The 25,494-nt window shown below is 47.5% G+C and overlaps 1 protein-coding gene across 14 annotated transcripts in view; it reads right to left on the bottom strand.

The window, feature by feature from the left end:
* The window catches only part of LOC129834874 (neogenin-like), a 249,315-nt gene that overhangs the window by 174,576 nt on the left and 49,245 nt on the right, over positions 1-25,494 (bottom strand). For all 14 annotated transcript variants that reach the window (XM_055900212.1, XM_055900218.1, XM_055900213.1 and 11 more), the window contains exon 2: positions 7,704-8,048. In XM_055900212.1, coding sequence (XP_055756187.1) covers positions 7,704-8,048 — 345 coding nt within the window. The remainder of the gene's footprint in view (positions 1-7,703; positions 8,049-25,494) is intronic.

Raw genomic sequence — 25,494 nt, 5'->3', positions numbered from 1 at the left:
AGAGAGAGAGGTAGAGAGAGAGAGAGAGAGGTAGAGAGAGAGAGAGAGAGAGAGAGAGAGAGAGAGAGAGGTAGAGAGAGAGAGAGAGAGAGAGAGAGAGAGGTAGAGAGAGAGAGAGAGAGAGAGAGGTAGAGAGAGAGAGAGAGAGAGAGAGAGAGAGAGAGAGGTAGAGAGAGAGAGAGAGGTAGAGAGAGAGAGAGAGGTAGAGAGAGAGAGAGAGGTAGAGAGAGAGAGAGAGGTAGAGAGAGAGAGAGAGGTAGAGGAGAGAGAGAGAGAGAGAGTAGAGGTAGAGAGAGAGAGAGGTAGAGAGAGAGAGAGAGGTAGAGAGAGAGAGAGGTAGAGAGAGAGAGAGGTAGAGAGAGAGAGAGGTAGAGAGAGAGAGAGGTAGAGAGAGAGAGAGGTATTGAGAGAGAGAGGTATTGAGAGAGAGAGGTATTGAGAGAGAGAGGTATTGAGAGAGAGAGGTATTGAGAGAGAGAGGTATTGAGAGAGAGAGGTATTGAGAGAGAGAGGTATTGAGAGAGAGAGGTATTGAGAGAGAGAGGTATTGAGAGAGAGAAGTATTGAGAGAGAGAGGTATTGAGAGAGAGAGGTATTGAGAGAGAGAGGTATTGAGAGAGAGAGGTATTGAGAGAGAGGTCGAGAGAGAGAGGAAAAGCTGATTGATTGAGAGGGAGGGATGCAGACAGCTCAGAGAATAGCTCAGACCCCTATGAGATGGCAGGTCACTGGTATGAGAGGAGAGGGAGGTGTTTGTGTGTGTGTATAATTGCCTGTCCTAGTTGAACACTAAAGAAGCTTCCAGCAATAGAAGTATTACCTCGGTTGGCCACCTCCCAGGGGCAGACAAGGGATTAAAAGAAATACAGAAAAAAGATTCAAGGATCTCACGAGGCAAAGAATCTGCACAAGGCCCCCCTAAATCCTTAAAAATGTTCCAAAATCTATTGGAACCTGCGAGCTCACTAAATGTGTAATAAACATGACAGAAATGACACAGGAGTGTTTTTATACCTTACAGCTTCTACTCCTGTAGGGGGTGGTAACCATCTCTAAGGCAGGGAGGATGTTGAACAACACTGACAAGTGGCTCTGACTGTCCCTGACTGTAATCTCATGGTTGAGGAGTGACAGTAACTAAGAGTGATCGTTCAATTGTCTAGGATGACGAAGGGGTATAAAAAAAACAAAAATAAATCAACAGAGGGAAGGTGTAGCGGGACAGAGAGATTGAGATTAGGTCTCCTTTCGGGGTGCCCCCGTCGTGCTATGGTGGGGTGCGGCTCACCTAAAGCCGTCTCAAGGGGATGAGTTCAAAGAGTCTAGCGTTGTGGTGGAGAGCAGGGAGGACGTGTGGGAGCAGACTAGGCAGGGCGAGAAGTGATTCTCATTACTGGAGTCTCGCACTCCGCCCCATTGCCTCTCCCATGTCACCCCCCTCTGTCTCCCTCCCTTGTAGGTGGAATACATGACGCTGCCTAGCCAAGGGACGCTATAATCCACCCCCATCTATGTATGTGGCTATGACTTCTATCCCCTCACACACACAGGAAGAAACAGAGAGAGATAGAGGGGAGAACAGGAGCGGCAGGCAGCCTAGTGGTTAGAGCGTTGGGCCAGTAACCGAAAGGTGACTGGATCGAATCCCCAAGTTGACACGGTAAAAATATGTTGCTCTGCCCCTGAACAAGGCAGTTAACCCACTGTACAGGCCGTCAAAGTCAATAAGAATTTGTTCTTAACTGACTTGCCTAGTTAAATAAAGGTTCAATTTAAAAAATATTTTTAAATACAGGGGGAATGGTAAAACAAAAGAAGGATGGTGGAGGAAAGGGATGGGAATAACAAGAGCTAGAATGGTGTGAGGGGTAGAGAGAGACAGAATGGTGTGAAGGATAGAGAGAGAGAATGGTGTGAGGGGTAGAGAGAGACAGAATGGTGTGAGGTGTAGACAGAGCTATAATGGTGTGAGCGATAGAGTGAGACATGATGGTGTGAGGGAGTGAAACTAGAGTAGGGATGGGTGATATACCGTACCATACCATATTTTTTACGATATACCAGTATTGATGCACAGATCGGTTTAGATTTTTTACTTTGCTTTGTTAAATGTGATACGCTGTGTGTAATGTCCATTTTTATAGTTTACTTCGCTAAGCGGTACCGGAGTGCCAAGTCTAGGTCCATGAGACATCTAACAATTTCTACCTCAAAGCCATTAGACTACTGAACATCTAATCAAATGTCTACCCAGCCTACTTGCATTGTGCCCCCCCCAACCCTTTACACTGCTGCTACTCTGTTTATTATCTATGTACAGTCACTTCAATAGCTCTACCTACATGTACATATTCCCTCAATTACCTTGAGTAACCGGTGCCCCCGCACATTGACTCTGTACTGGTACCCCCTGAATATAGCCTCTCTATTGTTATTTTACTACTGCTCTTTAATTATTTGGGGGGGGGGGGGGGGGTATTTTTCTTAAAACTATTGTTGGTTAAGGGCTTGAAGTAAGCATTTCACTCTAAGGTCTACACCTGTTGTATTCGGCGCTTGTGACAAATAACATTTGATTTGATTTAATAGAGTCATCTCTCTCCAAGCAGCTTTCAGACCTTGCCCCGCCCCTCAAGGACAGCATGTGTGGTTCCTCTACCAAGAGACACTTGCGTTCAGTCTGCATGGTCAATGCAGCACATCCAACAATGTTGATGAAAACGATTCTGTTTTCACTTTGCTTCTTAAATACAAATCCACTAGCGTTCTATAATTACACTATTAGTTTGTGTTTCTTACATCTGCAAACAGCTAGTTTGTCTTTTCTTAGAAAGTTGGGCTTAAATCTTGTTAGCCGCTAATGCTAGCTAGCTAATAAATGTAGAGTCAGAGCAAACGTAATTTTCAATACAGCCTGATAATACCAGTGATGTTGTTTGTGCAACAGTATCTTCTAAATAAAAGAGGAATATGCAAAGAAAGAATGTTAGCTACTTAAAGCAGCTAAGAGAAAACATTCAATGTAGCCCCCTAGTGAACACTTATCAGTACTTTGGTTCCTACCCTGTAACAATAACTCCTCCCTGGCATTTTTCATTTTCATGTCAAACCACACTAGTTAAAAGTGCCCACTATTATATTTTAACTATAGAATTAGAATAATCATTCCATTTCCATGATTCCAACAGTTCACCCAAGTGTTTAGCTCTAAATTGCAAGTCAAATCGCAATTGCAACATTTGGTTAAAAATAATGCCTTGTCTGCCCATATCGTGCAGCCCTACATGGCAGTGTAGAAGTTGTGTCAAATGAGTGCAGGAAATGCAGAAATGTATGATAATACTGAAAATGATTTTTGGTTGAATTGAACAGTATAAAACAATCAGAATGGAGAAAGACTCATTGAAATCACTTAGAATGTATGTGTTGCCACCCTAGTGTCCACTACTCAAAGCAAAATGTCCAACTTTTATTATTCAAAAACAAAAAGTCAAATACCATCCTTTGTTTTTTTAATACAGTGATATATTTGGGCCATATCGCCCAGCCCTAAACTAGAGTGGGAGAGATGAGAGAGGAAAGAAACAGGCGAGGTGGAGGTAAAGACGGACAGACAGACAGCCAGCCAGACAGACAGCCAGCCAGCTGAGGGGGGTGGGGTATTGAAGCAAAGACTTCTCTAGAGAGGGATCAGGGGAATGACATGCCTTCCTCCCATCAATCACTGATATTACTCCCTGCATTTGTCAGCGTGCCATGCCCGCTATCGCCATTACATCTCAGAGGTCGCACCCACGGCCCCATTTCCAGGCCATTCTCTACTGTAATGGCTTGCTCCCGCCACATCGCAATTAACCTTTTTATTGCCAACCTGACAGCCTGCTGGAGACAGATCTTTGGGCGACGTGGGCAGGATGTGTGTGTGTGTCTGCATGCAAGCCAAAAATGTGGATGCTACCACGATTACAGATAATAATGATGAGTGAGAACGTTAGACGTACAAATATCATACCCCACAAAAAGGCTAACTTCCCCTGTTATTGTAATGGTGAGAGGGTAGCATGTCTTGGGGGTATGATATAAATTGCTAACCTCCCCTGTTATTGTAATGGTGAGAGGGTAGCATGTCTTGGGGGTATGATATAAATTGCTAACCTCCCCTGTTATTGTAATGGTGAGAGGGTAGCATGTCTTGGGGGTATGATTTAAATTGCTAACCTCCCCTGTTATTGTAATGGTGAGAGGGTAGCATGTCTTGGGGGTATGATATAAAATGATAACCTCCCCTGTTATTGTAATGGTGAGAGGGTAGCATGTATTGGGGGTATGATATTGTAATGGTGAGAGGGTAGCATGTATTGGGGGTGTGATATAAAATGCTAACCTCCCCTGTTATTGTAATGGTGAGAGGGTAGCATGTATTGGGGGTATGATATTGTAATGGTGAGAGGGTAGCATGTTTTGGGGGTATGATATAAAATGCTAACCTCCCCTGTTATTGTAATGGTGAGAGGGTAGCATGTCTTGGGGGTATATTTGTACGTCTAACTTTCTCACTCATCATTATTCAGGATTATCCGTAATCATGGTAGTATCCAGATTAATATATTTACAATTAATTAAATTTATTTACAATAAAAAAATGACAATACGCCAATATGCCTCTGTAGGGACAAGTAGGATATGTAGCCCAGCTCTATGCCTCTGTAGGGACAAGTAGGAGATGTAGCCCAGCTCTATGCCTCTGTAAGGACAAGTAGAAGATGTAGCCCAGCTCTATGCCTCTGTAGGGACAAGTAGGAGATGTAGCCCAGCTCTATGCCTCTGTAGGGACAAGTAGGAGATGTAGCCCAGCTCTATGCCTCTGTAAGGACAAGTAGGAGATGTAGCCCAGCTCTATGCCTCTGTAAGGACAAGTAGGAGATGTAGCCCAGCTCTATGCCTCTGTAAGGACAAGTAGGAGATGTAGCCCAGCTCTATGCCTCTGTAAGGACAAGTAGCAGATGTAGCCCAGCTCTCTGCCTCTGTAAGGACAAGTAGCAGATGTAGCCCAGCTCTCTGCCTCTGTAAGGACAAGTAGGAGGTGTAGCCCAGCTCTATGCCTCTGTAGGGACAAGTAGGAGATGTAGCCCAGCTCTAAGCCTCTGTAAAATGGATTTAAATCCCATAACAGTTGACCCGGGTGAAACTCATTGACTTTGTGGTTGTATCATTTTATAGCAGGACCGGATCCTAGGCCCTTTCCCTCAGAGTGCTGCTGTCTACATAAAACATGCACTGACCACACTGACACAGAATGATGGACGGCTGTACAGAGTCAGACTCCACTAGATACCATGAAGCCACACACACACACACACACACACACACACACACACACACACACACACACACACAGATTCAAACTGACACACACGGCACCTCTCTCTCTCTCTCTCACAGCCAATGAAGCTTGTCCTCTCTTGAGGTTGACTATTTTGATGCGGCAGTGTGACCTGATAGGTCAGGAGATTTCCCATGATGATAGTGTCGGGTCAGTCCATGTGATCGAGTGGAGTGAGGGATAGCTGTGGACACGCACACACACACCTCCCGCGGGCTGCAAACAATGTCAAGTTGTCTGACGCCATCGTTTATTCAGTGTCCCATCGCATCACAGTGTTAACATTGAAAGGCCTAAAGACAATGACATATCATGCATGTGTCATCGGATCACAGCGGCTAATTCTATAGGCTAAAACCATCAAGGAATGAATGCTTTCAGGTAGCCTCTTTTCAGCAGTATAGATGACTAGGTCACTAGGTAGAACAGACACTAGGTAGAACACTCTTCACTGTGATAAAACAGGAAATGTTCCACGTGGAATGATGGGTAACGTAGTACAGTGGTTCAATCTTTTTCGGTTACTGTAGCACCAACTGAATTCTGCTCTGCCTGGAGTACCCCTGAAGAACCCCCTGTGGATAGGTCAGGCACACCCAGGGGTCCTAGTAGCCCCCGAGGCTAGCCCAGGCACCCCCAGGGGTCCTAGTAGCCCCCGAGGCTAGCCCAGGCACCCCCAGGGGTCCTAGTAGCCCCCGAGGCTAGCCCAGGCACCCCCAGGGGTCCTAGTAGCCCCCGAGGCTAGCCCAGGCACCCCCAGGGGTCCTAGTAGCCCCCGAGGCTAGCCCAGGCACCCCCAGGGGTCCTAGTAGCCCCCGAGGCTAGCCCAGGCACCCCCAGGGGCCCTAGTAGCCCCCGAGGCTAGCCCAGGCACCCCCAGGGGTCCTAGTAGCCCCCTGTAGATAGGTCAGGTACCCCCTGTAGATAGGTCAGGTACCCCCTGTAGATAGGTCAGGTACCCCCTGTAGATAGGTCAGGTACCCCCTGTAGATAGGTCAGGTACCCCCTGTAGATAGGTCAGGTACCCCCTGTAGATAGGTCAGGTACCCCCTGTAGATAGGCCAGGTATCCCCAGTGGATAGGTCAGGTACCCCCTGTAGATTGGACAGGTACCCCCAGTGGATAGGTCAGGTACCCCCAGTGGATAGGTCAGGTACCCCCTGTAGATTGGACAGGTACCCCCAGTGGATAGGTCAGGTACCCCCTGTAGATTGGACAGGTACCCCCAGTGGATAGGTCAGGTACCCCCTGTAGATTGGACAGGTACCCCCAGTGGATAGGTCAGGTACCCCCAGTGGATAGGTCAGGTACCCCCAGTGGATAGGTCAGGTACCCCCAGTGGATAGGTCAGGTACCCCCAGTGGATAGGTCAGGTACCCCCTGTAGATTGGACAGGTACCCCCTGTAGATTGGACAGGTACCCCCTGTAGATTGGACAGGTACCCCCAGTGGATAGGTCAGGTACCCCCTGTAGATTGGACAGGTACCCCCAGTGGATAGGTCAGGTACCCCCAGTGGATAGGTCAGGTACCCCCAGTGGATAGGTCAGGTACCCCCTGTAGATTGGACAGGTACCCCCAGTGGATAGGTCAGGCAGCCCTGGTTGGGAAACACTGCTGCAGTACATCCATTTTTCTATGGGCCAATGGTCATCCGCTCTCCCCAACGACTGACAGGACGAGCTCATTATCTCCAAAGGTTATGATAACACATGCAGTCAGAGATAGACAGTGACTTCACACCCACACCTGAGAAGGCTACTCTGGCGGAGTCGAAGATGAAGGCCCTCTCCAGTCGTCCACACCCCCCTCTCCAACATAACAGGGCTGAGGGAGAACATAATTGCATTCCTGCGCTCCTCCGCCTGCAAATTGAATTTCAGGGCAAGACCCAGCTCAAACACCTAATAATCCCTGCTGCTCTGCTCGGCTCTCTCACCCAAATGAAACAAGGTCACATTGTACAGCCCTGCAGCTTGCAGAGCCCACAGCGACATCACAACCAGACCCCCCTCATGTTTTTGACAGTGCAGCAACATATACTGAAAATAAGCACCAATACCACAGTTGGACAACAGAGTTTCACAACAGAGGCCTTTTCTCAGTGCATGCTGTGTTCTTAGGACCGGTAATGTGGTCAGCCTGGATCAATTAGTGCACACTAATTTACACTGTATGCCAGTCCCTCTTTTCTTTCTTCTTCAATCTCTTCCGCACTCACGACATACATCATTTATTGCTACCTTTCAACTCCCTCCTCAGTCTTACCCAGAGAATGAAATAGAACCCAGTATTATATATGTTCTGTGTATGGGTCCTACCTGCCACGGTGAGGCGGGCGGTGCGGCTGGCGATGGTTCCCAGGCTGTCGATGGTGGCCACACACTGGTACGTTCCCTCGTCGGGCTTGTTGTGCTTGGAGTGCACCACGCTAGATATGAGCAGCGAGCCGTCAGGCAGAACACGCCGCCGCCCGTCGTCTGGCGCCAGGCTCAGGAAGGTTCCATCCTTCTTCCACTCCACACGGGCCTGGGGCACAGTGGGCTCCGAGGCAGGGTCCCCGCTGTGCGCTGAGCAGTTGAGCAGTGCTGGGGCGCCTCTCACGGCCAGTGTGTCCCACGGCTCCACCGAGAACCAGAAGGGGCTGAAGAGCCGCGCCGCCGTGCCTGGAGAGGAGAGGAAGAGGGGTTGAAGTTAGTTAGTTGTAATTAAACAATGGCAGTACGTTCTTGTTGACTTGAACAGCCTTTGACAGGAAGCAAAACAGTATCGTCCCTAAAACAGTAACTCAGGTATTTTCATTTAGATTCAGGCTGTGATCACCTGCCATTCCACTTCAATCAAATCACTATGCGTTAAGTCACATTTCAAAATCATCAACGACTAACACAAAACACAATTACTGACACAAGAATTCACTGGCAAGAGGCAAGGCAGAGACTAATCTTCTCCCGTTCCCAAGTCCTCTCCCTACAAAAGTTCTTGATGAGAAGGGAAAGGAAGGTGCTTTCTTCCAGCCATTTATCCCTGCGTAATGGTAAACCTCAGACAACAATTGCTCTGCATTTGCCCTCATAAATAATTCAGACATTCACCCAGAGTCACACAGTGGTATTGTTTAGATAAATACCCTCAATTACCAGTTCTGCAGGGGTGAGAAACAGAATAATTAAAGGATTCTGAAGCCAGTTTTAATAACGCAACGAAAAGCATTAAAATAAGTGGCTGCATGTTAAATGTAGTTTAAATTATGCCCGTTACGTTCCAAGGAGGTGACATCTCAGGAGAGGAGGAAAGGAGGGAGAGAGAGAGGTAGACAGAGGGAGATGGAGAAAAATCGAGAGAGGGAGTTACCAGGTCTGTGGCATGATCGCAGCATCAGTTCTACCATTTATCTTCTGGGGGTAATTTCTCTCTCTCAAAGCGTCAGTTTCCCCGTCGCGTTCCCATGGAGAAGTTATACATGGTATTCATTAGAGGCAATATGACCGCTCAGTCCCCTTCACTGCAGCCAGGTAACCCCAAACTAGAAAAAATAGTTTCTTCTGTTGACTTATTGAGTTTATTTTTACAGGGACAGTGCACATTAAATCAACGTTTCAGTTAAAGTGACTGTTTCAACCAGCCGGATAATTTCCAACAGAAGTCCCTGGGAAGGTTATTAAAAACTGTTACAATAACAGTACAGACAAACAATGACCATTGAGGATGCAGTGCTAGCTACGTCACTACAGATCCAGGTTCGATCCCAGGCTGCGTTGCAGCCGGCCACGACCGGGAGACCCATGAGGCGGCGCACAATTGGCCCAGCATCGCCTGAGTTAGGGGAGGGTTTGTCCCATTGCGCTCTAGCAACTCCTGTGGCAGGCCGGACATAATGCACGCTGACACGGTTGCCAGGTGTACAGTGTTTCCTCCAAAACATTGGTATGGCTGGCTACCGGGTTAAGCGAGCATTGCGGCAAGAAGCAGTGCAGCTTGGCAGGTCGTGTTTCGGAGGACACAAGACGAACTACCAATTGGATATCACGAAGTTATAGAGAAAAAGGGGTAAATATTTTTTTTACCAATGAGCAGTGAACACATGCAGAGCAACATAGGACAAGCAACACGTGGCGCGCAGACAGAGCAAGCAACACGTGGCGCGCAGACAGAGCGAGCAACACGTGGCGCGCAGACAGAGCGAGCAACACGTGGCGCGCAGACAGAGCGAGCAACACGTGGCGCGCAGACAGAGCGAGCAACACGTGGCGCGCAGACAGAGCGAGCAACACGTGGCGCGCAGACAGAGCGAGCAACACGTGGCGCGCAGACAGAGCGAGCAACACGTGGCGCGCAGACAGAGCGAGCAACACGTGGCGCGCAGAGCGACAGAGCGAGCAACACGTGGCGCGCAGACAGAGCGAGCAACACGTGGCGCGCAGACAGAGCGAGCAACACGTGGCGCGCAGACAGAGCGAGCAACACGTGGCGCGCAGACAGAGCGAGCAACACGTGGCGCGCAGACAGAGCGAGCAACACGTGGCGCGCAGACAGAGCGAGCAACACGTGGCGCGCAGACAGAGCGAGCAACACGTGGCGCGCAGACAGAGCGAGCAACACGTGGCGCGCAGACAGAGCGAGCAACACGTGGTGCGCAGAGCAACATGACAAGCAAGACATAGCAACTTCCCCACCTCACAAGCTACAGACAACAGATAAGATGAAACTGGCTCGGTCTTTCCCTCTTGCTCTCTCTTTTCCATTTATTGTAAGTGTTAAGACAGGATCTCTTTGCTTAGAAAGACCATTAAGGAGAAACTATGGAAAGCAAAATAAACTTCCTGAAAGGAGCTACACATGTTCCATCATAACATATATTGAGACAGCGGTCTTAAAAGCTCCTTAAAACTGTAGCAAGAGGTTGATCACGCTACATCAATAGGTCTAATGGACCCGTGTGTCTGTAATGGGCAGGCCTGTGACTGTGGCACAACAGCAGGCTGTGTATTTCTATGTAGGCTTGTGAGACAGATGGAGAGAGACCTGTGTGGAGCTACTGCATTGGGACTTGTCTTCTCCAGCAGGCCTCGAGCACCATCACACGCTTAATCATCTCCGTCTTCAGCTGCTGTTGGAACAGTTGGGGAAGCTGGGCTCTGGGGGTCCAAATCACACCGCTTGAGTCAAAATGACCGCCTTTAGCCGCTTTCAAGCAGGAGCAGTGGAAGAGAGAGGGCTCAGCCGGGGCTTTTTCTAAGGGCGATGGTGTCAAATTGGCTGACCATATGCTTTAAAGCGCAGACACACAACATCCCTAGTCAGCAGAGCAAAGTGACTGGAGTGGGGCTGGAGCACAGCTGCCTCTCTTCCTTTGACACACTCAATCCAGGGTCATTCATCTCATGGCCAACGCTCTGCTGATGCAGAGGCTGGAGCAATACAGCAGACAAAAACCTCATCACTGCTCGGTGGCTAGCTCGCTACACAATAGCGCCCTGCTCGGTGGCTAGCTCGCTACACAATAGCGCCTTGCTCGGTGGCTAACTCGCTACACAATAGAGCCCTGCTCGGTGGCTAGCTCGCTACACAATAGCGCCCTGCTCGGTGGCTAGCTCGCTACACAATAGAGCCCTGCTCGGTGGCTAACTCGCTACACAATAGCGCCCTGCTCGGTGGCTAGCTCGCTACACAATAGCGCCCTGCTCGGTGGCTAGCTCGCTACACAAAAACGCCCTGCTCGTTACACAATAGCGCCCTGCTCGGTGGCTAGCTCGCTACACATTAGCACCCTGGAATTCCATCAGCCCCCCCCATTATAAACATCCTGAATCAGCATCCATTTGTTTGGTTTACAATGTGTGGTATGTTCACTGCTATTACCACAGTGCTCAGGGTGAACAACATTTTCCAACTGTCTACAGCACACCCTTATAGAGACCCATAGGGATTACAACACAGCACAAACAGCTATGAGACCGGAATAGACTTGAGCCGTAAGCATTTTTTCAACAAACTTAAAAATCCTATTTACAGTGCAGCCAGAATTTCAGTGTTTTTTGGTTATCATTAAAGGTTAATGAGCAAATGTTTGAGAAACAACATAACACATCCAAACACAACAGATAAAAGATGAAACAAGCCCAATTGTATCTCCCAATGAATAGCAGAGTAGACAACAGCAGCTTTACATTTTGAAAGTACAACAGTGCTACAAATATGGAGTGGATGAATGTTTTAGTGATAACATATACACCTTATTTGTCCAACAAAACCAGGGAAGCCATGCAGTCTACAGCCAGAGAACAGAGTGATTAAGAAGCAGTTGGATGTAGGAGGGGAGGGGGACCCTGTGGGGTTAAGTAGGGAAAGAAGAAGAGTCTCGAGGACAAAATCCTCTCAGCCAGGGAGAGCTCTGCCAACAACGAGGCCCAAAAAATACTTTTGAAACTACACAAAAAGGCACGTCTACCATCAAAACTTCTACAAGAGAAAAGTCTCAATCTTTGACAACCCGAGGCAAACTTAACTTTGGCTTACATAACTGCATCCCAAAGGAATACCTGGGAAAAGAGAAGAGAGTTGCACACACTACTGAACCTGTCGTTGGCAAAAAGATGCAACACTTTCCTCATGTCTGAGCTGCAAACAAAGTCAAAGAAAGTGTTTCTTCCAGTGAAGAGAGTTGTGTTATTTTAATCCACAGATAGATTGATATCTGCAGGGCTACAGACTATTCCTCCATTGTTTACTTGGGAACACAGAGAGAAGCTAGTGAACAACAAACGTATATACTCCTCCAATGCCTATGGACTACAACCAATCGTTATGCCAGGGCTTCATTGGGCCCTGAAATAGTTCTGTGCTGAAATAGTTTCATTTCACACAGCTGCGGAGTTACAGGGGGGAGGGAGTGTTACAGGGGGGGAGGGAGTGTTACAGGGGGGGAGGGAGTGTTACAGGGGGGGAGGGAGTGTTATGGGCAGGGATGGGAGGTGTCAGATGGAAACCGCATTACAGGGAGCGAGGTCTAATCTATTCTGCCCTGCGTTGTGGGGCCCACCGTTTGTCTTGAAAACATGGACTGTCTGCAGCCCTGGCCAAGCCGGGAGCAGAGGAGAAAATGAGGCTGTCTGCTTGATAAGTATAGGCTGTTACCTCGGTCCCGCCGCTTCCGAAATCCACTTTACTCGGCAGTCAGAAAGGGTTTGGGATTGGAAGCGCGGCTTACGGCAGTGTCCTGATAGGCAGCCCTTTCTCCCCGAGCCGGGGGAATGGGAGAGGAGTGGATTCACACCGACGGATGTGCTACATTACTAGGCCTGTGTGCCCATGCTGAGAAATGCTCGTATGCTGCTGTTGGAGAAATGCTTTCAGGGACATTACAAGGCTGGGAAAGTGTGCGTGTGTGTGTGTGCATGCGCGGTGTTCACAGGATAATATTTGGTTATAAGTGCACTTCTCAGAGTAGCTGAAGAAGTGCATTCTGAGTGTTTTGGTTGGGCTTTTGCAAGGTAACTGAAGGACCCTGATGGCACAAAGTCACGTCAGTTAGTGACACACTAATCAGCTCAAGGATGGGGAATCTACGTAGAGGCTATTTAACATGGAGAGGATCTGCTCATATCAACGGTGGGCTTAGTCGCATCAAACAGCATCAATGCCTGGTTGAATAATGAAAAGGGGAATATAGGCCTCTGATGAAAATTCTTGACAGAACAGATAACGTTTCATACTTATCAGCAGCTACCAAGGTGAACCTCTCAAAGTCATGTTGAAATCCAAAGAGAAAACCAGAGGGTCTCTAACCCTCCACACAAAGACCCCTGTCCCCCCCTGTCCCCCCTAGCAGCCCTGGCCAAGCCGGGAGCAGAGGAGAAAATGAGGCTGTCTGCTTGATAAGTATAGGCTGTTACCTCGGTCCCGCCGCTTCCGAAATCCACTTTACTCGGCAGTCAGAAAGGGTTTGGGATTGGAAGCGCGGCTTACGGCAGTGTCCTGATAGGCAGCCCTTTCTCCCCGAGCCGGGGGAATGGGAGAGGAGTGGATTCACACCGACGGATGTGCTACATTACTAGGCCTGTGTGCCCATGCTGAGAAATGCTCGTATGCTGCTGTTGGAGAAATGCTTTCAGGGACATTACAAGGCTGGGAAAGTGTGCGTGTGTGTGTGTGCATGCGCGGTGTTCACAGGATAATATTTGGTTATAAGTGCACTTCTCAGAGTAGCTGAAGAAGTGCATTCTGAGTGTTTTGGTTGGGCTTTTGCAAGGTAACTGAAGGACCCTGATGGCACAAAGTCACGTCAGTTAGTGACACACTAATCAGCTCAAGGATGGGGAATCTACGTAGAGGCTATTTAACATGGAGAGGATCTGCTCATATCAACGGTGGGCTTAGTCGCATCAAACAGCATCAATGCCTGGTTGAATAATGAAAAGGGGAATATAGGCCTCTGATGAAAATTCTTGACAGAACAGATAACGTTTCATACTTATCAGCAGCTACCAAGGTGAACCTCTCAAAGTCATGTTGAAATCCAAAGAGAAAACCAGAGGGTCTCTAACCCTCCACACAAAGACCCCTGTCCCCCCCTGTCCCCCCTAGCAGGAAGCCTCCTTCCCCCACCCCTCCAACTGCTGGATACCTATTGAACAGACCACTAACAGCGCCATCCTGGAGCCTGAACAGACCCTTCCCTTTCATACTTCAACTACTTACTTGCTCATTGTTACAACACTGTACATAGCCACTAATATTACATTTCAAATGTCTATATTCTTTTAAGACTTTTGTGAGTGTAATGTTTATTAAAGTTTCCCTTTTACAATTCCCTTTCTTAATGGCCTATTCCATTTTCTTGGGCAATGTAAACATATATTTCCCTTACCGATAAAGCCCTTTGAATTGAATTTCCTGAGAGACAGCGGGCGAGAGAGGAGAGAAAGAGTTCTCAAACCTAACACCTTCCACAAAGGCCCTCCCCATCTCAGTGTTATTTTTTTTAAATCCTTCCAGAACTGAGTATTTGTACCAATAAAATATAAGTCTAGTTCAATGGCCTGGTATACTGTACAGATAGTTGGTACGAGGTTTGAAAATTCTCACACTGCCCTTTGTTAGCATCAAATATCCACCCCATGGTATTGCTTTGAGTCAGCACACTGACCTTCAGCTGAATTAACACGCTCCAAGAAAATATCCTTTATAACAGTAAGGACTGGTGAATATAGGAATATAGATGTGAAATATGCTTGGTAATAAGAAGGGAGGAGAAAAGTCTGCTGCTACAGATAAACAGAAGTCAGTTTCTTCTTTGTCTCTTTCTACATCTTCCTCCCTCTTCTCTCTTTGTCCCGCCGCCCACTGTGTCAAAGTCTCTTTAGTCAGGCTGGAAATGCCCCTCTCTCTCTCCCTTTCATGTCTGGCCACCTCCCTCTTCACAGACTCCCCTTCATCTCTCCATCCCACTCGTTTTCAAGCCCATCTGTCACCAGGAAACACGTCGGGGAAATAACAGTGATCTGGAGAGCGAACCTATGAGGGGGAGGGTTTGTCTTTCCAGCAGGAGGGTAGTGCTACGGCTAATAGCTCCTCAGACTGACTTGGATGTCCATTGAAATCAAAATGTCTGTTTCAAAAAATGTCAAAAAAGGTTCTCTATGAGCGAGCGAACAAACAAACGCTTAGAAGTGTGGCTATATAGAGTAGTTGGTAGTTGAGTAGCTGTCATGGAAATAGACAACAGACCTGTCCTTTTTAAAACCTGTGGTGCAGATGACTAACAGACGATTAACAACTGAGCCTGACGTTCACGTGTATTCAATGACTGACTAGATACAAGTTCTGTCAATAAGAGATGAGTGGGGGGAAAAAACGTTTTATTACGAGGGTAAAGCTGTAGCTGTGACAATGGATAAAATGAGAGAAGTCTCTTGAAGAAATATTTAAAACCTGCCATATTAGATTACCCCCCAACTCACTGGAAAAAACAGCCACACACGCACAGCCACATACCTCAAGTGTGTGAAGAACGCCCCTCTCCCCAACAATGTGATTACTCCCTCAGTGTTTAGAGCTTGAGGTAGGCACCTCATACAAGTACTTGGGAGTATGACTAGATGGCACACTGTCCTCTCAGCACATATCAAAGCTGCAGGCTAAAGTTAAATCTAGACTTGGTTTCCTCTATCGTAATCGCTCCTCTTTCACCCCAGCTAGCTGCCAAACTAACCGTGATTCAGATGACCATCCTACCCAAGCTAGATTACGGAGACATACTTTATAGATCGGTAGGTAAGGGTCAGCTCGAGCGGCTAGATGCTCTTTACCATTCGGCCATCAGATTTGCCACCAATGCTCCTTATAGGACACATCACTGCACACTATACTCCTCTGTACACTGGTCATCTCTGTATACCCGTCGCAAGACCCACTGGTTGATGCTTATTTATAAAATCATCTTAGGCGTCACTACCCCCTATCTGAGATATCTACTGCAGCCCTCATCCTCCACATATAACACCCATTCTGCCAGTCACATTCTGTTAAACGTCCCCAAAGCACACACATCCCTGGGTCGCTACTCTTTTCAGTTCGCTGCAGCTGGCGACTGGAACGAGCTGCAAAAAAACACTCAAACTGAATCTCTTAATTCAAAGACTCAATCTTGGACACTCTTACTGACAGTTGTGGCTGCTTCGCGTGATGTATTGTTGTCTCAACCTTCTTGCCGTTTGTGCTGTTGTCTGTGCCCAATAATGTTTGTACCATGTTTTGTCCTGCTACCATGTTGTGCTGCTGGCCTGCTGCCATGTGTTGCTACCATGCTGTGTTGTCGCCTAGGGTCTCTTTATGTAGTGTTGTCTCTTGTCATGATGTGGGTTTTGTCCTATATTTACGTATTTTTAATCTCAACCCCCGTAGGAGGCCTTTTGGTAGGCCGTCATCGTAAATAAGAGTTGTGTTAACTGACTTGCCTAGTTCCATAAAAATATATATTTAAGTCTTCCACAAAGATAACTACACGGTGGGGAGTATTTGCCATCAGCAAAATAATCAAATTCCCTAAATACAAGAAAAGGGACAGAAATGGAATTGATCTCCACTGTTGCCGTACGGGAGGCTCTTTCCTGTCCTCCAGCGCTTCTCAAGGAGCTATAGTGTGCCCACTTTAGTTTCCTTCCCTGTGAACCCTCTGACAGGAACAATGCCAGGCCTGCCTGGGTTTGGGACCGGGGATGTGACCCGTTGACCGTTGGATCCAGCCGGATGTTCTGATAGCTGTTGAGGGGTGGGGGAAGCCAAGCAATAAAAAGGCTGGACAAAATGATTGGTATGCCCAGCCACACCAGCTTTACTGCCTTGGTTGGCACCGGCTCAGCTAGCAGATTGAAAGGAAGGATCCAATTCTCGCGGCACTCTGTCATCTTGCCTACAGGCAAAAAGCGGCGAACCACCGGACCCCGGCGGTTTGAAAAACACTGCTGGTTGGCTTTCTGGCCTCAGGTCACAGTGACTACATCAGCTGTGCTTCAATAACAGTGCAGGAAAAAAATCACTTTTACAGGAATATTTTAATCCAATGGAGACACAATCCACGAGAGACAAATTTGGACATGGCTCAGTAAACTAGTGTCTTTAACAGTGCTACAATTGGGTCCACTATACAGTATTTTGATCAACGTGTTGTACTGTTTCAAGACTAGCTTGATGATGATGAATAAACTAATCTTTTCATTTGCAGTTTTTAGCCTGAGGTGTTGTAAATCCCAGTATACAAGGCCAATTTATCTGGGGAGCAGCAGGGATGACAACAAGCATGTGGACACGCGCCGGGTCTCTGCCGGGCTAGGACGCGCGCCGGGTCTCTGCCGGGCTAGGACGCGCGCCGGGTCTCTGCCGGGCTAGGACGCGCGCCGGGTCTCTGCCGGGCTAGGACGCGCGCCGGGTCTCTGCCGGGCTAGGACGCGCGCCGGGTCTCTGCCGGGCTAGGACGCGCGCCGGGTCTCTGCCGGGCTAGGACGCGCGCCGGGTCTCTGCCGGGCTAGGACGCGCGCCGGGTCTCTGCCGGGCTAGGACGCGCGCCGGGTCTCTGCCGGGCTAGGACGCGCGGCGGGCGACACATTTATATCAGTGCTGGGAGAGGATTCACCCTCTGGCTATAGGGAGGAACCCACCAGGAGCTAGTCAATGAAGTGAGGCTGACACAAATGTGTTTGATGACTGTGTGCAGCAGGAGAGGAGAGAGTCTGGGCGGGTGTGGGGAGAGTGAAAATAAGTGTGGTATGGTGGAGAAAGCGAAAGCGAGAGGAGAGAGAGGACTGCTGTTGGCAGGATTAGTTAAATCTGCCTCTCCCAGATAGCAAATCCCTGTGGTATCCTGTTCATTTCAAACAACAGGCTCATCCCTCTGACTGAAGCACTTCTCACCTCCACTGGACAAGCTAATTAACCACCCTGAATAAGCCTCATTCTTCCTCTGGTTCCTTAGCCATCACAGTGGGCCCACTACGAAATGCTGAAGGACAGGTTAGGGACAACCATGAGCCTCAAAAACAGAGCAGGGGTACTTTCAATTGAACAAGGCCCGGTGTGTAAGTCTGACAACCCTTACAACAGAAAGACTACAAAAACAACTACTTTAATGTTACTGCTACAGCCCTGACCTCCTAACCTCTGACTCAAGAGTACTATGGCAACAGACTCAATTATCAGCTATTTTTTGGTTTAAAAATGTTTTTATTAAAAAGGAGAACTCTGGGACAAGCTGTCAGACACGACAGAACTGGACACTTTTAACCAGCCTCAGACAACGCCATCAGGCAAAGGTATCATTACATCTTCAACAAATGCAAGACGGACAAGGTGGGAATTGATTGTTTTCCTAACCTTTTTGACAGTGAAGTGCCATCCAAAGAAATCCATTGTGAGAGAAACAGAGACCGAGAGACAAACGAAAGCCCAGACGGTGCACAAATAAATTTGCCCCAAGGTGGCCCCGCGTGAAAGAACCAACTGGATGAATAAATAAAGAGTATCCTTCAGGGCTGGGAGTAGCAGACTCAGTGGGGGGGCGAGGGGGTGTGGAGGGTTGTGGCTCTGTCTGACGTGGTGACAGGTCTGAACTACAGGCCTATCACTGCAGGCCTGCTCAGCGTGACTACCTTCAGATCTGCCCTCTCCATTCATGAACCTGTCAGCTGGAAGGGCCAATCGACTGCTCTGATCTGTTTTATTCTCCTCCGGGTTACCGTCTGGGTCGGCAGAGCTTCTACAGACCGAGAGCTTCTCCTTTTGGTTAAAACCCCAACAACAGACACCTCAGACGAGAACCAACCTGATCGGCCTAAATGCAGTTTAGTCGTCACTTGCAAACAAACAAATATCCAATGTAGGAACCTCCTGAACGTAGGTACAAATGTTGGACATTTTGCAATTAAGGTGCAAAACAGCAATTCTGTGTTGGCAGATAGGCCTAATTTCCATAGAGATTTGGGAAATATGTAGCTTTCCTGGAATAAATCATGAAAATTGCTATTCTCAGATCTCGTGATTTCCTTTTAGTGAGCTTGGAGATAATAGGATGTGATAAAACCATAAAGTATGTGCTGGGCATCGAGAGCACTTGGCCAGGAAGAGGGGTTCACATACTGGGGCAGAGTTTCTCCTCTCCCCCAGAACAACCAAAGATGACAAAGGAAAAAACATTTATCTTTACTTTTTCTCTCAATACCAAGGAACATTATGTGCCTGTTATGAGATATCCTATGGAGTATTTAATTAAAGACAAAATTGCATTCTCTTTGCCCCTGCTCTTTCACAATCATACACAAAGAGGAACAAATCTATACAGTCCAGTATGCCTAGCAAAGTCAACCACCAGGCAATTTGTCAGCATTGGATTTCAAAGACTGGGTTTCCGCCAATTGATCCTCGGTGCTATAGTTTGGTACATTCTGGCCCGTTCTCTGAAACTTAACGGAAGCTTTAACTTCTCTAGGGTAGGTGAGACGGTAGTGTCCCACCTCTTCAACAGCCAGTGAAACTGCAGGGCGCCAAATTCAAATACAGAAATACTCATTTTAAAAATTCAGAAAACAAAACATATTTTACATAGGTTTAAAGATTAACTTCTTGTGAATCCAACCACGGTGTCAGATTTTTAAAATGCTTTACGTCGAAAGCATACCTTACGATTATTTGAGAACATAGCCCAGCAGACAAATCATTACAAACAGTAACCAGCCAAGTAGAAGAGTTACACAAGTCAGAAAGAGATAAAAATGAATCCCTTACCTTTGATGATCTTCATATGGTTCTTCATACTCAGCAGACATTAATTTACTCAATAAATGTTCCTTTTGTTCGATAAAGTCTCTTTATATCCAAAAACCTATTTTGTTTGCGCGTTTTCTTCAGTAATACACAGGCTCAAACGCAGTCAAAACAGGCAGACAAAATCCAAATTGTATCCGTAAAGTTCATAGAAACATGTCAAACGATGTTTATATTCAATCCTCAGGTTGTTTTTAGCCTAAATAATTGATCATTTTTCAACCGGACAATAACGTCGTCAATATAAAAGGTAAACAAGAAAGGCACTCTCTCTCTCGATCGTGCACATGAAAAAGCTCTGTGACACTTTAGGGTCCACTCATTCCGACTGCTCTTACTTCCTCATTTTTCAGAATACAAGCCTGAAACAATTTCTAAAGACTGTTGACATCTAGTGGAAGGCATAGGAACTGCACTTTGAGTCCAAAGTCAATGGACACTAATGGCATTGAATAGAAAACTTTTTTTTTTTAAATAATAAAAAAATGACTTCCTGAATGGATTTCTCAGGTTTTCGCCTGCCAAAACAGTTCTGTTATACTCACAGACACTATTTTAAACATTAGGAAACATTAGTGTTTTCTATCCAAATCCACCAGTTATATGCATATCATATCTTCTGGGCCCGAGTAGCAGACAGTTTAATTTGGGCATGCTTTTCATCGAAAATTATGAAAGCTGCCCACTACCCTAGAGAAGTTAACCATAATACTCCGGAATGGAAGTGGAGGCCAGTTGCAGCATTGGTGTGAACAGCCAGAGGGGAAAGTACGAGTGGTTCCTGCAGTAACTCACCCTGCTCAACCCAGCCACTCATACTGGTTCCTGCAGTAACTCACCCTGCTCAACCCAGCCACTCATACTGGTTCCTGCAGTAACTCACCCCGCTCAACCAGGCCACTCATACTGGTTCCTGCAGTAACTCACCCTGCTCAACCAGGCCACTCATACTGGTTCCTGCAGTAACTCACCCTGCTCAACCAGGCCACTCATACTGGTTCCTGCAGTAACTCACCCTGCTCAACCCAGCGACTCATACTGGTTCCTGCAGTAACTCCCCCTGCTCAACCAGGCCACTCATACTGGTTCCTGCAGTAACTCACCCTGCTCAACCCAGCGACTGTTTCCGCAGAGCGGACCTGGGTAGTCTAGTCTTCCCAGTAATCCTTGGCAAAACAAATTGTGGCAATTATCCACCCAGACACAAAAACTATCCTAATTCCACTCCGTGTTAATATACACAGTGTACAAAGTCCAGTAATTTCAACAAGTTGAAATAAAGCAGCATTTTGTTTCTGAATCACAAGAGTCCATTTTCAAGTCGTTAACAACACTGTTTGTTTTCAATATTAATGTCTTTTATTGAATTTACAATGTCGAAACGGTTTCATTGTCAAAATACGGTGACAAACGCAACTAGACGAGATTCATTAATGTTGCATGAAAAAGAGTAATGAACTGGAATCTACATTTCTTCAATAAAGTCTAGAAATACTTCTCTATGCTATACAGCCTAGCCCTTTCATGTCACCAACAACCGAAACACCTTCATAATCCCTCACTTGCAACTGACCTCAAAATACAAGTTATAAGAAACTCTTCCTCCATGATCACACCCACCAACTCACTTCAAATGAACACATCCTTTGAGAAGAGGTAGAGAGCCTTCACCTTTTCAATTTCCATTTCACGTCGCCCCTAAAAAAGAGAAGGTTGCTTTCTCCTCGTCTTACAAAGTAACACAGGACGTGGGAAGGGTTATGGGTTCTAGGTGGCATAGCCACTATAGCCTGGGGTTCGATCCCAGGCTGTCACAACCGACCGGGAGCCCCACAGGATGGCGCACAATTGGCCCACTACTGATAAGAACTAGGCGGATCATGTTTTTAAGGACTCATGACTCGACCTTTGCCTCTCGAGCCCATTGAGGAGATGCAGAGATGAGCGAAGGAACCTACTTCTGGGGAGTAACTGGGGGGGAAAGTGTTAGGCTCCATCTTTTAGTCTGTTCTTCTCACAGTGAAGTATTCCATGCTTCACAGCCTGGGAGCTAGCGGACGGCCCTGTTAGCGCGACGGCCCTGTTAGCGCGACGGCCCTGTTAGCGCGACGGCCCTGTTAGCGCGACGGCCCTGTTAGCGCGACGGCCCTGTTAGCGCGACGGCCCTGTTAGCGGCCGCTGATAAAAGAGCAGCTGGTGTGTCTGCATGTTCTTGACGATTTGGAGGGAAAACATTTAATACTGGAGCACAAAACAGATCAAAGGCTTCCACTAGCAGTGGGGGAACTATTACTAATTTACTTAAAACCGGATGCTCCCCAAAAAACCAGGCCGTTTCACATGGGGGAGCCGGGGAGAGCATTATATAGAAGGACGCTACAGTAATACAGCTGTTCTATACAAGGACGCTACAGTAATACAGCTGTTCTATACAAGGACGCTACAGTAATACAGCTGTTCTATATAAGGAAGCTACAGTAATAAAGGACCCTACAGTAATACATCTGTTCTATATAAAGGAACCTACAGTAATACAGCTGTTCTATATAAGGACGCTACAGTAATTTATTCCTGTAGCTTCCTTATATATAGCGCACTGTTACTGTAGTTTCCTTTATTCCTGTAGCTTCCTTACAGTAGCGTAGCAACACGCAGAGGCCAGTAGCGTAGCAACACACAGAGGCCAGTAGCGTAGCAACACACAGAGACCAGTAGCGTAGCAACACACAGAGGCCAGTAGCGTAGCAACACACAGAGGCCAGTAGCGTAGCAACACACAGAGGCCAGTAGCGTAGCAACACACAGAGGCCAGTAGCGTAGCAACACACAGAGGCCAGTAGCGTAGCAACACACAGAGGCCAGTAGCGTAGCAACACACAGAGGCCAGTAGCGTAGCAACACACAGAGGCCAGTAGCGTAGCAACACACAGAGGCCAGTAGCGTAGCAACACACAGAGGCCAGTAGCGTAGCAACACACAGAGGCCAGTAGCGTAGCAACACACAGAGGCCAGTAGCGTAGCAACACACAGAGGCCAGTAGCGTAGCAACACACAGAGGCCAGTAGCGTAGCAACACACAGAGGCCAGTAGCGTAGCAACACACAGAGGCCAGTAGCGTAGCAACACACAGAGGCCAGTAGCGTAGCAACACACAGAGGCCAGTCGCGTAGCAACACACAGAGGCCAGTCGCGTAGCAACACACAGAGGCCAGTCGCGTAGCAACACACAGAGGCCAGTCGCGTAGCAACACACAGAGGCCAGTAGCGTAGCAACACACAGAGGCCAGTAGCGTAGCAACACACAGAGGCCAGTAGCGTAGCAACACACAGAGGCCAGTAGCGTAGCAACACACAGAGGCCAGTAGCGTAGCAACACACAGAGGCCAGTAGCGTAGCAACACACAGAGGCCAGTAGCGTAGCAATACACAGAGGCCAGTACGTCGCATTTCCTCTCATACTTTGCCCCCAACAAACAACTGAGCAGACCAGAGCTATTCACAAACACTTGGGAGGCCTCAATGGTGGCTAGTGCCCTTTTCCAGTAAACTTGTGTAGATGTGGAGAGAGGGTTGAGTGTGTGTGTAAAAGTCAGTCTAGGATGCAGAGATAAGGGCACCTGAATCGGAGCGGATCGCCGAGTCATTAGCAGGAGTTATTTGTACTGATCATATCTCACTCTCAGAGGCTGAAAGCCGGGCTCCCTGTTCCACTGAGATGCACTGGAATGACATTCTCTCGCCGGGTCCGGCATTTAACCCCCCCACCCCCCTCTGTCAATCCTCCCCACTTCTCTGTTCCCCATTACACCTCTGTTTGTCCCTTTGTTCTCTAGCAACCAGACTTTTCTTTTGTTGCTTTAGCACTATGCCGCTGAGCCTTCAGGAGCCTCATATGGTAGAACTACAACAAAAGAGCGGCGAGCAAGTAGTGTGTGGAGGGGTGTGTGTGTGCATATATGGCATATTATTAGCAATATTCGAAACGGTCTCCGTCCCCCTCCACACAAACGCAATATGTGTCGTAAAGACTGGGTATGAAACAAATATGCGCATGTGACCTGTTGTTGATTACTTACCCCACAATGCAGTGTGAGCAGGTCTTCCCTTTAAAGGGAGGGAGGTTGAATGCATCACTGCCTGGCCTTATCTGTGCTCTCCCTCCTGTCTGCCAGTGAGCCACGGAGCTCGGAGGGCTTTTGTTGATGCTAATGTGGATCGTATCGCAGGTAAAAGGAGCAGCCATGTGGCAACGCTCGGCGTAATGGGCTTTTTGTAATGCAGTCAGGAAGGGTGGCCCTCAGGAGCATCAGACTGGCCTACAGAGCAGCAACACGTGTGTGTGAGTGTGTGTGTGTGTAAGAGTGCGAGTGTGTGTGTGTGTGTGTGTGTAGGTCTCACACAGCAGAAGAAAAACAATGTCTCATTTGTTTACACAGAGAATTACAGCTACATGCCCTTTATCAGTCTGGGAGAGATAAGAGCTGAGAAACAGAGACTCCTAAACCTAGCAGCCAGAAAGGCAACAGGCAAGTCTTTTAGCTTCTGTTTCTGTCCTTGTATTCATGTGTAGTGTGTGTGCAACGTGTCTGTGTCCAGAGATTGAGGGATTTGCACCACGAGGAGACACTCCAGCTCTCTCTCCCCTATACCATCTCTCCTAACTTATCTCTGTGCTTCTCACAACAAAAACACAGGAAGTGGAATCAGGGGCACTTGACACAGACGTGTCCTCTGGCAGATTGGATCAGAGAGGACAGAAATTCCACCTTATCTGCAGGCCGAGGTGTGTAAACAGTCAACCGCTGGATATGACCCAGCTCTGTGTGTGTGTGTGTGTGTGTGTGTGTGTGTGTGTGTGTGTGCGTGTGTGTGTGTTTACAGTGCAAGTTATCTGCTAGCTGATTAATCTATATCCTGCTGCAGCATGTAACATTTGACTCAAATACCTCGGTTTAAATCTCATAACCACTGACAGGCTATGAGACGTTGCATCATTATTAGCTCATCTCACGAGTCAAATCTCTCTCCTGGAATACACAGAGCTTGATCCTAAATCTCAGCAAAGCAGCCAGAAAGGCCCAGATAATGTATCCAATAATATCAATAAGAGATGAGGGTTATGTATTTAATAGGCTACATGCAGTCTGTGAGATAGAAGTCATACATTATTTACTGACAGCTACTGGATAGGGGCCTTGCTGTTCTGCTGAGGCAATACTTTCTCAGCCATGTTACACCGGTCTCCAGAAACAACAGGATGTAATGGATGGTATTTACTTAAAGCCTGATGGGTTAATGATTTATAAAACTGTCTGAACTGAGATACTTTCCACTCCTCATTAAAACAGACGGTCAGAGATAAATATCCTACCCACCAGGAATTCACCAACTGCTTAAAAAGAGATAAATACATTTAAAAAAAGGCCTTTCAGGGACAAAAGTGTCAAGTGTGCATGTTTATGTGACGTGTGCACTGACAAACAACTGGGCATTACCAGATCCTTCTAGTTACAGAAAAGCCAGTTTGCACAGTGCCTATAGCCCGTCTTGAATAAGCAGTGCGTGTGAGAAAGCATGCAAGCCCGTGAGTAAGTGTCAGACTGGCAGCGGCTGATGAGCGGTAATGATTTGTGTGCAGTGCAGTCCTTCCCCTAAGGAGCACCGCTCCCTGCATTCCCCCTTAGCCCAGAGCCCAAACTAGAAGGGCGCTCTGGCCCTGAACCCACCTAATCCCCTACACAAGCCTATTTATACACCCTGTTCATATGCGTGCGTGTGTGTGCTTTCACAGGGCTG

The sequence above is a fragment of the Salvelinus fontinalis genome, chromosome 35, assembly GCF_029448725.1.
Source record: "Salvelinus fontinalis isolate EN_2023a chromosome 35, ASM2944872v1, whole genome shotgun sequence".
Classification (NCBI taxonomy): domain Eukaryota; kingdom Metazoa; phylum Chordata; class Actinopteri; order Salmoniformes; family Salmonidae; genus Salvelinus; species Salvelinus fontinalis.
This window is presented reverse-complemented; position numbering and strand designations above follow the sequence as displayed.